The 17,426-nt window shown below is 45.2% G+C and overlaps 1 protein-coding gene across 2 annotated transcripts in view; it reads right to left on the bottom strand.

Annotated features, from left to right (window-relative positions):
- Nucleotides 1-17,426, bottom strand: part of Nrdc (nardilysin convertase) — a 65,468-nt gene that overhangs the window by 5,188 nt on the left and 42,854 nt on the right. For both annotated transcript variants that reach the window (XM_055628784.1, XM_055628785.1), the window contains 8 exons: nt 12,899-13,003; nt 10,700-10,823; nt 8,777-8,863; nt 7,176-7,295; nt 5,913-5,964; nt 4,058-4,208; nt 2,160-2,287; nt 1,104-1,266 (listed from right to left, as the gene is read on the bottom strand). In XM_055628784.1, coding sequence (XP_055484759.1) covers nt 1,104-1,266; nt 2,160-2,287; nt 4,058-4,208; nt 5,913-5,964; nt 7,176-7,295; nt 8,777-8,863; nt 10,700-10,823; nt 12,899-13,003 — 930 coding nt within the window. The remainder of the gene's footprint in view (nt 1-1,103; nt 1,267-2,159; nt 2,288-4,057; nt 4,209-5,912; nt 5,965-7,175; nt 7,296-8,776; nt 8,864-10,699; nt 10,824-12,898; nt 13,004-17,426) is intronic.

Genomic DNA, 17,426 nt, shown 5'->3' with positions numbered 1-17,426 from the left:
GCATGAGGAAGGCGGGTCTGCCACCTGAACTCTGGACAAGCTGTTCATCACATGCTAAGCGACTCGGGCTGTCCCTCTGCTGGACTTTACATTTCAACAACTCCCTGTTCACATTATCTAGCTGGCCATGCCATGGCCAGTGCTGCATTTTGGAAGTCTGCGCCAGTGGACACAGCCTGGGTAGAGCAAGTGACAGACCAGCGCTTGGGCTGACTACAAGAGCTGAGCGAAGGTAAGCTCAGCTCGGTCATTTCTCCTGTGGCTATCTCCTCCTCAACCAAAACTCGACCTGTCCTCCCACTGTGCCAGATGCAGACAGCTGGTGAGGCTCAGAAACAGAAACCAAGGCTGGTGTGCGATTTGGAGTTCTATCCTTCCCAGAAACAAAGGGCAGAGCAGAACCCACCGTTTACCAGTGACCATTTTTATGGCCACCGTTTACCAGTGACCATCTTTACAGCCACAGTTTACCAGTGACCATTTTTATAGCCACAGTTTACCAGTGACCTTTTTGATATTCTCCCAAAAGTCTGCTCCATGCCTTAGCCAGTCAGCCAGGGAGTTAGGGCATCTTTTTCCTGGGTGTCTCCTAGGCACTTCTTTTCATTTATTCCATTATTTTCAGGCTTTACCATTTTCCTATAACCCAGCTCATTGCTTAACCAGTTTTAAAAGTGTACAGTGATACTTGTGAGACAAACTTTCAGAACATCCCCACCAGAAGTATATACACATTAAACAACTCTCTTCTCCCTCTCTGCACCCCACGGGCCCTGGAAGCTGCTTTCCTTCTTGGCGTGGCCAGGCCTGGCTTGCAGATGCTGGCTGTGCGTGTGTGTGCACAGCTTATCACCCTCCTATTTCAATCTCTACATTCGTCTCTACATAGGATCTTCAGCGAATTTAACCAAAACCAAATTAATAACAAACCGCTTTCACGCAATCATAAACCGTCTTCTTCCTAAGAACAGAGCTGCCCGGATCAGGGGTCGGATACTCCCACCAGAACCTGGCAATGCTCACCACCAAAGCCTTTAGGAAAGAGTAAGTCCAGACCCAAAGCACACTGACAGGCCCCGCCTACTGTGAGAACCCTCGCTCACCGTGCTTGTAACATTCCCTTGCACCAGGCCCTCCACAAAGAGCTGGGATTTAAAATCCTTGACAAAGTTCAGCAGAGAATCAAGGGAAAGGCCATCCATCAAAGCTTGGTACTTGTCAATCATAGACCAGCGGGAATATTCCAGGATTAAGAGCCGCACATCTCTGTACAAGGGATAGTTTTTAAAAAATGTTACAAGAAATGTATCTTAAGAAAAATTTCAGGTCAAGATTCTATTGCATTCCAAAGACAGGTGATTCCCACCATAACTTAAGATGGAGAAAAATGCCATAGCAGCCAAATCAGCAATTAAAACTGCTTTCAGAGTTTTAAATAGGTTTGCCCACCTTCCTGTCTCAGTTGCAGAGTGAAAGATTTCACTTAAGTCAAATGAGTCAAATTTAACTAATTTTAACAAATTTTAAAATTAATATTAGCAAAATTTAACAAATTTTAAATTATTTCTACTTTTGTTATAAATTTCACTAATTTGTATTACTAGAAGATAATCTAATAGTGTCTATGATTGTGATGATTTATAGTCTGGGTAATGACCCTAGCTCATTATCAGACTAACTTCATTGTCCACCTCCAAACTGCTTCCCTAAGAGCTACTGAATTTCTCGAGTTCCTAATATCTGTGATTCAACATTTTGTCACTTTAAAAAGCAGGACCTATGTTTAAGGTCAGCTGTTTTATGACCAATTACAGACATCAAGCAATGACGCATGAAGGGGCTTAAAGCCACCTGACAAAGGGCTGTGCCAACCCACAGGGACCTTTCCTGCCCTTCCCACGGAACTCTCCACTCTGTTCAAGAGTCCCACGGGGCGCCTTTCTCCTAGTCACACACAGACGCCCATGCGCGTGCAATCAGCCCTGGGGTGCATTCCACGATGTTTAAGCTGTTGCTCCTTCTGCTCTTCTGGAACCCTGGTTAAATTCTCAGCAGTGAAGGTTGAAAGGCACTGGCATGGTGAACAATTTAACTCACACCTCATACACCCCCTCCTAGCAAATCAAGCACTCTAGGGCATGTATCTCCTGAACACCTACTTGGCCAGCGTCTCCGGCTTGATGAGAATGTTGAAGTAGGTCTTCTTCAGCTGCTCCGTTATCATGGTAAAGACAGCGGGGGTGGAGCTGAACTCAGCCAGGTAGTCAATAATGAGCTGGAAGAGCAGCTGCGAGGGGAGAGCAACGTGAGCAGCAAAGCACAGAGCCACACTACACTTCAGGGAGGACCCACTTTCCTTCAGTTAGCGCCAAGGGAAGGGAGGACACAGGCGCTGCAAGGAACCTAAGGGAAGGGCTCATGCCTCAACTGCCAGTGGCCAAGGCCGCAATATTCCTCAAAGTTGAAGCAATGTGTCTCCAGTTTTCATCATTTATCATTTTCCTTCCAAACTATCTTTAAAATGCATCTTTAGCTGGAAGGGTATTACATTTGCATATACATTTTGAAAACTGTGATAACTATTTAATATTGAATTGTCTTATCCAAGCTAGGCATGGTGGCTCACACCTTCTCTCTCTCTTTCGGGGAGAAAGAGGCAGGCGAATCTCTGAGTTCAAGGCCAGTCTGACTACATAGTGGTCTACATACTGAGTTCCAGGACAGCCTGAGCTACATAGTGAGACCCTGTCTCCAAAAGTAACAAACAACACAACTACCTTACCTAGAAATGTGAAGTTTTACTCTTTTCTTTAGCTCGAACTTAAAACTATTTCCTAGTCCTAGATATTTTGTTTTTCCCAACATGTAACTCACATACTTGCTTCCAACCATTTCTAAAGGATAGTAAATGGAAAAGGAAAAGGCTATTGGATCAACCAGGACAGCTGGTCACTGACAGCCTGACACTGACCAAGTCTATCATTCAGGAACTTAGGCAAGATGCATCATTTATTCTACAACGTTGTTATATCTCATTCTCAATTTTTTTAGAAAGCTTTATCTATACTCTGTAAATATATCAATTTTTGGTTTTCTATAAATATATTCTATATAATTTTTAAGTATTAAGGTGAGGTAAGCCTCAAAAAAATGAAGAACATCAATTTTCTAAGGTTTGTATTTTGAAACAGCTTTTTAAACTTATTTCCCAAAAGACGCCCACTGTATTCTGGGATTTAATTTGTTTGAATCTTAAAACTTGGAGGTGAACCTAAGTAAATCACTCCATAGTGCTTCCTGTTAAGCAAACAGAGGCAAAGAATTGTAGAATTGTAGGCAAAGAATTAAGGAAAGAATTGTACTTTTCAGTTGCTCTGCCAGCACAAAGTTGGACTCTGTTAGGCTCTTTCCTGTGGAATCTTTCTTACATGAACCCAGTTCCCAAAATATTAATGTCTTTCCTTAAATTTATTATTGCTCTTTTGTGAGAATTCACCTCAAACCAAACCTAAATGCTAGTAAGGATTTCAGAGGAACAAAGGCAAAGAGAAGTGAGCTCATACCTAAACATGGGCTGTTTGCTCTCTGTGCACTGCCAATAATATATATGTGTGTGTGTGTGTGTGTGTGTGTGTGTGTGTGTGTGTGTGTGTGTTTGTTTCTTGGGGCTGGGGAGATGGCTCAGTTAGTAAACTGCTTGCCACGCAAGAATAAAGACTACATTCCACCCCAGCACCCATGCAGAATAAGCCAGGCACCATGCACCCAGAGACAGGAGTCCTTACAGTTGAGACTCATCAAGTCCCAGCATCAGGGGTAGGCCTGCTCTAGCCTGCTTCTTCAATGCTGTGATAAAACACATCACAGCCCAGCACCGAGGGGAGCCGGGGCAAGGACCCTGTGTATGTTCAAAGTCACAACAGGGCCACATGCGAGAGGACCCCCATGGGGACACCTCTCCACCACAGACCCACACGGAGGCTTCCGAGTAGCACCGTGGGGCATTAAAGAGGAACACGGGCCTCCACACCAGAGAAAAATGGAGCTGTGTACTTACAGGTAGTTTGTGGTTGAAGCCTTTCACTCGGATAATCAAGCCATGCTCCCCAGCCACCAGCTTATACTCCAGCTGCGCCACATCAGCCTCATAGGCTGGCTCAGCAAGGTTATGAGTGAGAATGTTGACGAAGATGTCAAAGAGGACAACACTGCAAAGCACAAATTGTAACTAGCATCATTAACTGGCAGGAGAAATGAGAATAAGAGCTGTTTCTATCAGAGTACGAAACTTCACTTTTTTAGTAAGGTGTTAACTCTACTCCAGAACAGACAACCCATGAGGTCTGAAAGTCAGTCCAGCTTACTCAGGACCAGCTTCACAGGGGTATCACAGGGCTGCCCTGAGTGTTTGCCAATCTTTTCATGTCACATACATGTAGAACATGACAATGTGCAAACATACAGTGAGGGAATGAGCCAGCATCAGAAACAACCAGCCCCAACTAGCCAGCAGCCCAGCTACCCAACAGGCTAAGCTTGCAGACTCATAAACCTAAAACATGAGAAAAGGGAGAAGAGCAGTATATTTTGGGTATGGACACTTCAGAGCTGGATTGCACAGTTAAGAGGCAAAGAAAGGCACTAACAGTGTCTGAGCCTTTCCTGTAACTCACTTTTTGGGCCCTCTGATCTCCCGCAGCGACTTACCCACATAAATACGTGAGCAACGTGTAAAGAGAAAGGTCTAACTGAAAGTCTGGAAGCTGGGGCGGAGAGTTAGGACCTAGTTCAGTTCCCAGCACCCGCAACAAGCACGTCACAGCTGCTTCTAATTCCAGCTCAGGAGAGGCAATGCCTTCTTCTGGACTGTCCCCAATGATACCCACCAGAAGCATTCAAGCATACACGATTTAAAATAAAATAAACCCTAACTCCCTGCAAATCATCAAGGACCAGATACCAGAAACTGAGCCGGTCTTCTCTGCAGGTGAGGAGCCAGCCGCAATGGCTCCCCTCCTAGTTCCCGGGAAGGCTAAACACGCCCAAGCCAGGAACTGCGACCTGCCGACCAGTTATTCTAACTTGCTTAGAGCACGGAAAAATAAGTAAACAGCCAGCATAGTGCAAGTACTACAAGAGAAAATAACCAAGTGTTCAGACTGAAATAAAGCTGTTTTCCAGTAATTAAAAGAGTCAATGTGTGCTGGCCCTGAGAAAATGCTTCCCAGAAGTCCGAATGGGCAGGTTCATTCTTCAGCCCCAGCTGACCAGACACCACACATTCTTAGGTCAAAATGTCACACAAAAGGCCCGAGACAGTCTTCCCAAGCCAGGCCCCACCTTCTGCACCACTCAGCACTGTGCCTCCAAGTTCCCAGCACAGCTCACTAAGCTCTCAGCAATCAATGGCTTCTCTAGCCCCAAACTCCACAGCCCTTCCACACCCTCCCCACAGAGTCCAGTCTGCCGGCCAGCGCTCCGCTCCTAGTGCCAACGCCTTACTTAGAGCCATCACTGCAGTGAAACGCCGGCGCCAAAAGCAACTCGGAAGGAAAGGGTTTACTCTGCTTCCACTTCCACGTCACAGTCCATCACCAAAGGAAGCGAGGGTGGGACTCAGGCAGGGCAGGAGCTGGTGCAGAGCCCATGGAGGGCACCGCTTATCTGGGCTGCTTTCTTACAGACGTGGAGCACCACCCACGGACGGCCCTGCTCACAGCGACCGGCCATCAAGAAAACACACCACAGGCTTTCCCACAGGTCAGTCGTTCTCAACCGAGATTCGCCCTTTGTAAAACAAACTCTAGCTTGTGGCAAGTTGACGTAAAACTACCCGGCACGGTCAATGATTTAAATTTTTTTTTTCGAGGGGAAAAAAAAAAAACCTAACAAACAAAAACCCACACACTTACTTTGCTGCAGACTTCTGTATCAAAGGTGAGACCAGATGAAAACGTATATAGGCTGAAAGAACAAGGCCATGGATAAAACAGAAGGCCAGAAGCTTCAACACCCATTATCTTCTTTTAATGTGGCTTTTAAATTAAAAATAAACTACTAATCCTTCAAGCCTCATCACATGCCTGTTCTCTTTTATCCCTACATACTTTATTTTTATTCTTAAAACTTTTAAAATGTATTTTTTTAACCATTCCAAATAAATATGATAGAAGGCACACTCTAAACTACAGGAATATCAGACACATACAGAAAGGTATAAACAGCCATATTTATCAATAACTTCAGACAGGTGAGATAGTAATACACGTATACACGTGAGAATAAGAGCCTTTTTCTAAAGAAGCTGAACAAATGCCAATAACTATTTATAAATTCTTATAAACCAGTCAAGAAAAACTGTAATGGTACAGCCTCGAGTCCCCAAACCTGGGAGACTAAGGCAGGAGGATTGCCGTTTTTAGGCCAGCCTGAATTACATACTGAGTGAAGATTTAGAGAAAAGGTGGAAGGGAGACGGTCAAGGTTCAGGGACCTGATTAAATGGCAGGCTAAGAAGAGCTAAGAAGACTAAGAAGAGCGCAGCGTGGCCATCCCCTAAAGGGAAGGCCCTTAAAGATTCTGGTTAGCCCACACTGTACATGCTAAATGCAAAAGGCAGAGAGAAGCAGCTGGAGGAAGACTTCACTTTACAGTTCTGGGTCTGGCTTTCTCTTGTATCTGGGAATGACTTTCCTCATCTTATCCTGTTTTTAAAAATAATGTTTAAATAATACAATCAGTCCTTTAAGATGGTCAAATACCTGGTTTTCTCAAAGGAAAAAATACTTAAAAACAGTTTCTTTCTAGAACTAAAATTTTAAATTATGTGTGTGTGTGTGTATAGTGTGTGTGTCTGTGTGTGTGTGTCTGTGTGTGTGTGTGTGTGTATAGTGAGTGTCTGTGTGTGTGTGTATGTATAGTGTCTGTGTGTCTGTGTGTGTGTGGTCCCCCCTCCCACTCCGCAGGTCGTGGGGATAAGAGCGAGGGCAGCTTGGTATCCAGTGACGTCAGCACTAGACCAGCAGCGCATTCACATCTACCCCTCAAGCACAGAAGCACACGATCAGTCTAGGTGTGAAAGGGCTTCAGAGGGCAAGGGTGCAGGCAACAGAACACAGCACTGGCACACGAGAGACAGATTTCCCACATCACCCCTTCCGAGGGCGTCAGCTCACCCTTGGGGATTTTGAACTTGTTGTCTTTCTTGTACCACAGGCACCCTTGCGACGTGTTGACGATCTTAGCAGGGTACTCCGTTTCAGGGCAGTCGAAAGCCTTCAGTGTAAAGTCCATGGCTGACAACAGGAAAAGAGTGCTCAGTTTGCAAATATTAAGAGTACAATGTATACTTGGCCTTAAATTAGATGAAAACTGGAAATATCTAATTCCCAACAGCAGACTCTCATCTCTGTACACTCAGCTTCATTCCTGTTCTCAAGTAACTGTTAGCCAGGAGAGAGTGGCCTTTGGGTCAGGGTCCTTGCAGAACCAATTCATGAGTGAATCTGTCATTGGAGTATCTTCTGCTAACCTTAAGGACTCTAAGAGATTCCCATAAAGTTCAGCTCACCTATAGCCTGACTTGTCATTGCAAATGAATGGCTAGCTACTTAATTAACATGCAGGTAAGAGACAGTTCATTTAGGGGCTGGAGAGATGGCTCATGATTAAGAGCATTGGCTGTTCTACAAAGGACCCAGCTTCAAGTCCCAGTACCCACATGGCAGCTCACAACAATCTGTAACATAAGTTCCAGTAGATCTGACTCAATCACACAGACATACATGCAGGCCAAACACCAAATGTACATAAAAATAAATTATACATTAATGACCTTTAAAAAAAGATAGTTAATTTAAAAAAAAAAAAAAAAGGAAGAATAAAAGATGAGGCCAGAGAAATAATAGTGAGCCACCATCTGGAGGCTAGAAACTGAACTGTGGTCTTCTGAAAGAGCAGCCACTGCTCTTAAACATCTCTAGGCCCATGATTAATTTTTTTAACTTTTTTATTTATCATTTATACAATTTATTCACTCTGTATTCAAGCTGCAGCCCCTTCCATTTCCTCCCAATCCCACCTTCCCTCCTTCATCTCCTCCCAACCCCTCCCCTATTCCACTGATAGGAGAGGTCCTCCTCCCCCTTCCATCTGACCCTAGCCTATCAGGCCTCATCAGGACTGGCTGCATTGTCTTCCTCTGTGGCCTGGTAAGGCTGCTACCCCCTCAGAGGGAGGTGATCAAAGAGGAGGCCACTGAGTTCCTGTCAGAGACAGCCCCTGTTCCCATTACTAGGGAACCCACTTGGAAACTGAGCTACCATGGGCTACATCTGTGCAGGGGTTCTAGGTTATCTCCATGCATGATCCTTGGTTGGAGTATTGGTCTCTGCAGGGCCCTGTGGGCCCAGGTTTTTTGCCTCTGTCTCCTTGTGGCATTCCTGTCTTCTCATAGCCATATAATATAGGATAAACATACTAAAATCTATAGTCCTAAAGAAGTTAAACAACAAGGAGGACCCTAGGGAAGAGGCTGAAACCTCACTCAGAAGGGCAAACAGGATAGACATGGGAAGTAGGAGAAGACAAGAAACAGGACAGGAGCCTTCCACAGAGGGCCTCTGAAAGACTCTACCCACTAGGGTAGCGAAGGAGATACTGAGACTCATAGCCAAATTTTGGCCAGAGTACAGGACATCATGAGTAATTTTTAATAAAAATATTCTGAACATCTTTTATGTGTATATACATACACAATGATCACTGTTTTACTGACCTATGTACTTGTTCTCAGCTGGAAGATGAAGGTCTGGATTTAGGTCAAAATTACTCTTCCATAGTTCAGCCCAAGAGCCTTCAATATCTGTGGAGGGAAAAACAGATGAGCCAACAAAAAATGCAACGTTCAGAATTCTCTCAACAAGCCAGCCATCAACTGAGCCTTCAGCACTCAGCTTCTCCTCAGGCATAGCTAAACCCAGAAACTCACTAGCCAGCAGCACCGCCAGCATCTGAGATATGGCTAGCAACGAAGAACCCAGGTCCTACCCAGACCCTCTGTGACAGAGTCAAGCTTTCCTCCTGGACTGCCCCCTCTTCACTGTTGGTGACACAGCCCACACTGCTCTCCCAGTGGGGCTTTGGGTACTTCAATTAGGAGCATGTGTCACTACATTTGGCCTGAGACTATTGTGGATCTCCAGGTGACACACACATGCTAAGTGAAGTCTGACAAGTGACGGCCCCTCTCTCTTCTCTTTTTAAAAGAATAGTTTGGTATTCTGAACACTGCAGAGAGCAGGCAATAGGCAATGATGCTTCCACAGAAGCACTTCTCTAAAACAAAATACAAGCAAAAGTGGTGGCGCACAGAGGGACAGCAGTCAGCCAGGCATACACAGCAAGACCTTGCCTCAAAAACAGTAAATAATACCAATGAGTAACAAGTAAAACATCTGCCCACCGAATAACCACCTGAGGATATTTTCACTAATTCACAAATATAAGGACAGCAGTAAAGAACAAAATATGAGTAAGTTTCATTTCCAACTAAATTTTAAACATCTTATACTTTTTGCCAGGCATAGCGGCACACTCCTTCCCCAGCACTGGGGCGGCAAAGGCAGGCAAATCTCTGTGAGCTGGAGGCCAGTGACACCTGGAAGCGGTAATCTTAGGGAGAAAATGCCTCCCCAGATTGCACAGGGATGTCTGTAGGTACTTCCTTGATTTACGGGAGGGGGGCCACCCCTGGCAGGTCGTCCTAGAAGACACGCTGAGAAAGCCATGGAGAGCAAGTCAATAAGCCACCCTCCTCTGTGATCTGTTTCACAGTGTGTGTGTGTGGGGGGGGGGGGGACAGGTTCCCAGATTCCTCAGATCCCTGCCCTGACCTGAGAGCTGTAAGAAGAAATAAACCCTTTCCTTCCCAAGACATGTTTTATCTCAGGACAGTTTTGGACATGATGTTTTACCACAACAGAAACTGTAAGCTGTGACAGAAGAGCCCAGGTTTGTTGGAGGACGGTGGGACTTTGGGCTAGCAGCCATCGTTCAGAGCTTAGTGAGCTACTGTGGGGAGTTAAAGGATAATGCGGAGAAGAGTGCAGACAACAGCAACCTGACCTGGTGTGGCAGAGCACACCTGGAGCAGCGGCACTGTGAGGCAGGGACACACAGATCTCTGTGAACTGGAGGCCACCCTGGTCTACACACACCGTGCGAGTTCCAGGATAGTCATGGCTATGCAGAGAGACTCTGTCTCAAAAAAGAAAAAAAAGGGGGGGGGGTAGCAATTTTGTGCCACACAATGAATTTAAGGTCAGCCAGGGCTACACAGTGAGACCCTGTCTAAAAATTTAATAAAATTGTGTGTGTACACGCAATTGTGCAAGCAAACACATGCACTTTTTGTACTTGTAAAAAAACATCAAATTATTAAAGGATAAAAATTCCCAGCTGATGGGGCCAGAAAGATGGCCCAGCAGTGAAAGAGTGCTGCTGCTCAAGCACCCATACCCACACGGCGCTCACAACTGCCTCTAACTCCAGCTCTGTGGAATCTGACAGCGGCTGGCTTCTACAGGGACCCACACATGCATGGTTGCACATGAACTCTTACACGCACACGCGTAAATAATCTTTTAAAACCCTCAGATGAGTCAGATACCCTTAAATTGAGGAGGAGAATCAGCCTTACCCTCTATGCTGTACTGAGTCCCAAACCACTTCTCCTTGAGGTCACACCTGCCTTCATTAGCACCAGACAGAAGAACCAGATTTGCCTTTTGAGGAACTAGCTGGTTTAGGGCCTCAGCAATGACCTAATAAAGGGGAGAGGAGGGGACATGAGAGACGGGAAGAGGAAAACATAGCAAGAATTTAAGTAAATACACAACAAACAGCTGCACTGTTAGCTGTAGTCTTGACCAGTGACCTGTGTCTAGCTCATAAACTCTAAGTCTAATACTATTTCATAAACCTCATTTTTACTTCTGTTGAGGTATAATGGACAAGCATCAAGCGTGGATCCTCGCGGTGCTTTGAACACTGCTCATCTGGAACTTCACTAATGCTAACTAAGCGGGTGATGTTATTGTCCTAGGTGGCAAGAAGCAGTGTCTGTCCTAGCTGTGTCTTGGGCTAGAGAATTCTTCACTGCCAGCTCCTGTTCTGTGCATTTTAGGAAGATTTGTACCATCTTAGCTTCCATCTACTCGCTCCTAGGTGCACCCTACAGCCCACATCCCTGCCTCAGACAAAATGTCTCCAGACACTGACAAATACTGAGGTAAATGGCCTCAGGCTGACTTGTTTCCCAGTAGAGGAGTGGCTAACCAACTCTTCATCTGCATACAATATCGTATGAAAGTTTTCCCTGTAGCCCTAGGGATTAGGCCTCTGCCCTTGTGTATGTACGCTAGGCAAATTCTTCACTGAGCTACACCCCCAATCCTCTTTTGACTCTATTTAAAACAGGGTCTCTACCCAGAGTTCAGATAGGCCTTGAGCTTAAGATTCTCCTGGACTAGGCTCTCAAGCATCTATAATTCGGGCTCAGCCCAGAAGTAATTAATTTCTAATACAGGGACTCTTTATGTTTTTCTTATAAATACATCAAGTATTAAAAATCATAAGTGTCCTGAGTTTGCAATTAAAAATAGGCTAGGCAATTTGTTAAAAAAGAATGCTTAGTGAGCTGGAGAGCTGGCTCAGCGGTTAAGAGCACTGGCTGCTCTTCCAGAGGACCCTGGTTCAATTCCCAGCACCCACACGGCAGCTCACAACTGCCTGAAGCTCCAGGACATCTGCCACCCTTACAGACACGTATAAACAAAACACTAATACACAAACAATAATGCAATGAGATCATTTTAAAAATGAAAGTCTTTAGGAAAAGAACACTTAGAACCACTACACAAGTCTTTGAGACTGCCTTAGCTACTTCACGTGTTTCAGCACTTGAGTAATTACAAATAGTGTAAGAAATCGTGTGTGCATCTCTTGTACTCCAAGGCAAACATTCAGGGCTGAGATGGAACTCATCTGTAGACGTGCTTACTTTTTAGCTCACAAGAGGCCCAGAGGCTGACAGCTAGTGCCACACAGCTTGGCAGGGTGATGCCAAAGCTACAGTCAAAGTGCTACAGTGAAAGCACCTGAGAAGCACAAGGTCAGCAGCTCAAGGCCATCCTCAGCTACAAAGCAGGTAGAGGCCAGCCTGGGAAACAGGAGACTGCCTCAGACAAAAGAGCAGCCTGTGTAAGACACTCCTGAGAATGTCTGACTAAACATCCCTACATTTTTCCACTCCCTTCTTGACTAAAGCAAGTTTTGTTCTTTTTAATAATTTATTTTATGTGCATTGGTGTTTTGCCTGTATTTCTGTGTGGAGCTGCAAACAGCTGTCAGCTGCCGTCTGAGTGCTAGGAATTGAACCTGGGTCCTCAGGAAGAGCAGTCAGTGCTATTAACCACTGTGCCATCTCTCAAGTCCCAAGATTTGGGCTTTTGTTGTTTTCCTTTTCTTTCTTGTGCTCTCTCTCCTTTCCTCTCCCATTTTCCCTTTCCTCTCCCCTACCTGTCCTCTCTCCCCCATACCTCCTCTTCCTTCCCTTCCCCTCCTCTCTTTTTTCACCTTCCTCTCCTCTCCTCCCCCTCCTCTTCCCTCCCTTCTTCTCTCTTTTTCCTCTTTCCCCTCCCCTCCTCTCCTCTCCTCCTCTCTCCCCTCCTCCCTCCCTTCCTCTCCCCACTCCCTCTTTTTGAGACAGGGTTTCTCTGTCGGCGCTGGCTGGCCTGGAACTCACAGAGCCTAGGCTGCCTCTGCCGCCAAGTGCTGGGATTACAGGCGTGCACCCGCACTGCCAGTCTCAAGCAGCCTGAACGGGACGGCCCCTTACCTCTGGCTTGTACTCAAACAGGAGCTGGTCTCCAGTGAGGAAGTCCTCAAGTGGGTATAGCTGCATGTTCTCACACATGTTCTCCACGTACTCCACAGGGTCTGTCTGTGAAGAGGGACAGTCAGCTTACCCCAGAGCCGCCACTGTTGTCCCTGGTCTGTCACACACACAGGACGCCGGGTCACGGAGAAAGATCTTCAGAGCCAGGGTGCTTCCCCTAAGTGTCACCCTATCTGCTCTTGACTGCCGCTGTCCTACACTGAGCTGCCAAGTGCTCACTGTGGACGCTGTGACATTAAGATGGGGACCCACCACCAAAGCAGCAGCCCCCAGAACTACCCGTGAGATGAGCCAGACTGCAGTGTGTGTCACTAGGTTAGAGTAGTGACAAGTCAAAGTACAAGAGCAGGAATCAAAAGTACGGGGCAGAGACTGGAGAGGTCAGTGGCAACAGGTCCAGGCTCACAGGACAGGGGAGTAACAGTGGTCTGGAGAGCGGAAGGGTAACTGTGGTAACAACACATGCTTCAAAACAGCCAGAGAACAAGAAGAATTTCAATACTCCCCAACATGTTGGTGACAGATGTCACTATCTACAGAGCGGATTACCCTGATCTGAGCATCATACACTGTACACAGATATTAAAACATCACACTGTACTGAAAAATGGACATTGATTGTTAGATAAAAATGAATTTTCTAAGAAGTTATATTAATCAGTGTGTTATCTCAATTCAAAGACCAAAGAATGACAAGTTCTCTGGCTTATAAAGTAGAAATAATTTTCCAGGAAAAAAAGGGCATCAATTCAAGTATCTACTTGTGCACCCAAATACACTGTGTGGTTTGACTGAGGATGGCCCCATAGGCTTGTGTGTTAAAAAAAAACCTTAGTCCCCACGGGAACTACTTGAGAAGGATTAGGAATGTGGCCTGTTGGAAGAGGCGCACTACTGAGGGCGGGCTTTACACTCTCAGAAGCCTCTCACCATCCCCAGCACAGTCTGCCTCCTGCTTGCAGTGTGAGATGTGAGCTCTCCAACGGCCCTGAACCCACCATCATGAACACAAGCCCTCTGGAAGCATAAGCCAATTAAACGCTTCCTTTCAGAAGTTGTCTTGGTCCTGGTGTTTCATCACAGCAGTAGAAAAGTAACTAATATATACACAAACGCAAAATTTATTCTATTTGAGACAGTTGCACTAAGCTCCACAGGACAGGCTTTAACTCACTCAGTAGACCAGACAGGCCTTAAAATTAGAATCCTTCTGCCTCAGCCTCCCGAGTAGTTGGGAGTACAGGCTTGTGGCATCAGGCCTGGTTCTACCTTTTAAACAAGTTATTTTTGCCAGCTTCTTCCTTGTAATACAACTGCTCTAGCCAACATGGTAGAAATCTTAGAGATTAAAAAGTATTTGCTATAACTAAAGGACCCTACCTAAAAGCCGATCTGTGACACAAAAGCAATGGGTTCTGGGGAAACAAACTGGAGGAGCAGCAAGAGAGAAAGTACCTGCCCGGTGTGACAAGGACTTCATCTCTAGCATCACCAAGGAAAATACTCACACACATTTTTAGTGATAATTTTAGATTTTAGACTAACCTACTTATAATTTTAGATTTAACATTGGAAGCTATATTTTATACACCACAAAACCTACCCTTTTAAAGTCTATAATCCAATGCTTTTTATATCTACAAAGCTAAGTTTTAAACAGTGTCATTATTCCCCACACTCATGGCACTAAATTACTTATGCTAATCCAAGTAACTACACTCATTTACTAAGGAAACTTTAGTGTCTGTTTTCTCTCATTAAACATAACATTTTAAAGGTCTATCCAGGCTGTAATACAAAACCACTCCTGTATGACTGAATATTATTCTGTGACAACAATATTCTACTTTACTTACTTACTTAATGGTTTATGAACAGCTGTTTTTACTTTGGGGCTTTAATAAATGATGCCAGTATGAGCCTTTGTACATAAGTCTGTGGGCATTTACGTTTCCAGTTCTCTTGGGTATACACCTAAGAGCCTAGTTCAAATGTTAATGTCAGTTTCCTCAAATGCTAGTTTTTGACAAACTTTTTCAAAGTAGCTGTACCATCTACCATTCCACCCGAGGATTTGGACTTAGCCACAGCAATTCTAACATTTGCTAATACATGACCTTTTAACTGTTTTATCTTCTATAAACTCTTACTGCCTTACATTAATTGGTACACAACTGGTTCTGCTTTCCTGCCTATAAAAAATCTTGAATGACATATCTCTAGAGGACAGCAAGATGGCTGGCCAGGTAAAAACACATGCCATCAAGTCTAATGACCTGAGTGTAATGCCCACAACCACATGCCAGAAATTGTCCAACTCCTGTAAAATGACCTCTGACTTCTGCATGCATGCTATAGCATATACACAACAAATACTCACATAAAAATTGTTTTAAATAGCCAGGCATGGTGGCACATGGCTGTAATCCCAGCACTTGGGGAGGCAGAGCAGGCAGTTCTCTGTGAGTTTAAGGCCAGCCTGGTCTATAAAGTGAATCCAGGACTGTGAAGGCTGCTCAGAGGAACCCTACCTCTAAACAAATAAACAAACAAGCAAATAAATAAATAAATAAGTAGACAGATAGACAAACAAACAAATAAATAAATAAATAGAGCAACCAAATAAAAACTATTACTTTGAAAAAGGCATTCCTATTTGCCTTCATTGATGAAGGTTAGAAAGAGGAAACAATTTTGTTTAAAATAGATTTATACAAACCTAACTCAACAGTTCACGCAGCAAACCTGGCCTTTTCTGATTTGTTCTTTTCTCACATTTTCTTGGTTTAATCTCAGATGTGTTGGATTCCTACTTTAAAATCAAGACTCAGCAAAGATGCTGGAGAAGAGATGAGGAGCCATGAGCCGGCTCAGTAATGCTCACCCTGAGAGGGCCTGCTAACAGCTGACTAGAGGGACGGGGAAGACATTCTTAACTCAGAGGATGGAGTCTGGGAGCCACACACGCTCAGTGTGCATCCCCCATCAGCCCGACTCTCATGTTTGCACCACAGCTGATGGGAACACTCACTCCCCGGAAAGTGGCAGGCCAGGACTTGTGGGTACCGACTCCATCAATTTGCCTCGAGGGCCCTCTAACAGCCAAGACCTTTCTGCTTCACAGGTAAGGCTTTCATTTCCACTTGAGATGGCTTCAAGGATACAAAACACTCTACAGGAGGCAATGGCAACTGGAGTTTCTGCAACTTCCGCATACACTTGCATCTTCCCTGCTTACGGTATATGTCGAGAGAGCAGTCTTTGGTGGCCATCAAGAAGGCCATCCTTTTCAGATGCTCCGACTGGCTATCAATAAGAGCTCTCAGCTCAAAAGCAGGGAAACCCTGAACGTGGCTGAGAAGAAATGACGTTTTCATTAATCTACTGTTCTTCACTGCGACTGTGAGAGGCTGCGCACATGCCTCACTAGTGGAGGACTTACCTAGCGTGGAAGAGGCCGCTACCCCAGTGCCATGCAGAGATACATACAGCTATGAGTGCCAGCAACACAGCACCATATTATGAGCGGTGTCTATGACCGCTACCCACAGGAAGCACAGCACGACTGTTACAGATCTCTAAATACCGTGTACACTCATGCTGAGTGACTCTGAAAATCACTACACAGTCCACTGGATCTTACTATACAAGAGACCTTATTACGACTTTTATTCTGAGCATTTTATTTCTATACTCTTTTGTGAACTCTACCTTTACACAATTAAAAACACTCTTCTATACGCTGTACATTTAACAGAGTTGTGTCAATGGTGAATTTCCCAACTGTGACGACATACTTGACCGAGATGCTATGTAAGAGAATGCCTGTGTAACAAATACATGATAAAAACATTGAGAGGGAAATACAGGGAATGGACTGTGCATGGGTCAATAAACAAATACAGAGGGAGAGAAAAGCAAATGATGGCCGTCTCCGGTGATCTCTGGGTGAGGGCGTACCAGCAACCCCTGTGCAGTGACAGTAACTCTTCTAAAGCTTGGGGGCTGACTGGACGTATTATTGTAAGGAACAGCCCTGCATGTGTACATGGACACACACATGCGCGCACCCCTTCTCTAAGCCCTCTGCCTTCGGTGTTACACATTATACGTCCTTGTACTGTAGACAGACAGTGTATACAGCGTTTTCGTAACACCTCAAAGCCTGTGTGTGCATGCATGTGCGCACATGGGTGCCCGCAACCAAGTGCATGCCAAAGGTCAAGGCCGAGTGTCTTCTAGCCCTGTTTTTGAGATAGAACTTCCTACACAGGCCAGGCTGGCCTCAGACTTAGAGATCCACCTGCCCCTGCCTCCCAGATGCTGGAATGAAAGGTATGCCACCATGGCCACCCAGCTCTACCCTCTTGCATGGACGTAAGAGTTCCAAACTCAGTGCCTCAGGTATACACCGCAAGTGCTTTACTCACTGAGCCACTGCCCAGCCCCACAGTCCTTTACCTATGCA

The sequence above is a fragment of the Psammomys obesus genome, unplaced genomic scaffold (assembly GCF_907164565.1).
Source record: "Psammomys obesus unplaced genomic scaffold, mPsaObe1.curated_primary_1811, whole genome shotgun sequence".
Taxonomy (NCBI): domain Eukaryota; kingdom Metazoa; phylum Chordata; class Mammalia; order Rodentia; family Muridae; genus Psammomys; species Psammomys obesus.
Note: the sequence above shows the minus strand (reverse complement) of the source record. Positions and strands in the feature narration are given on the sequence as shown.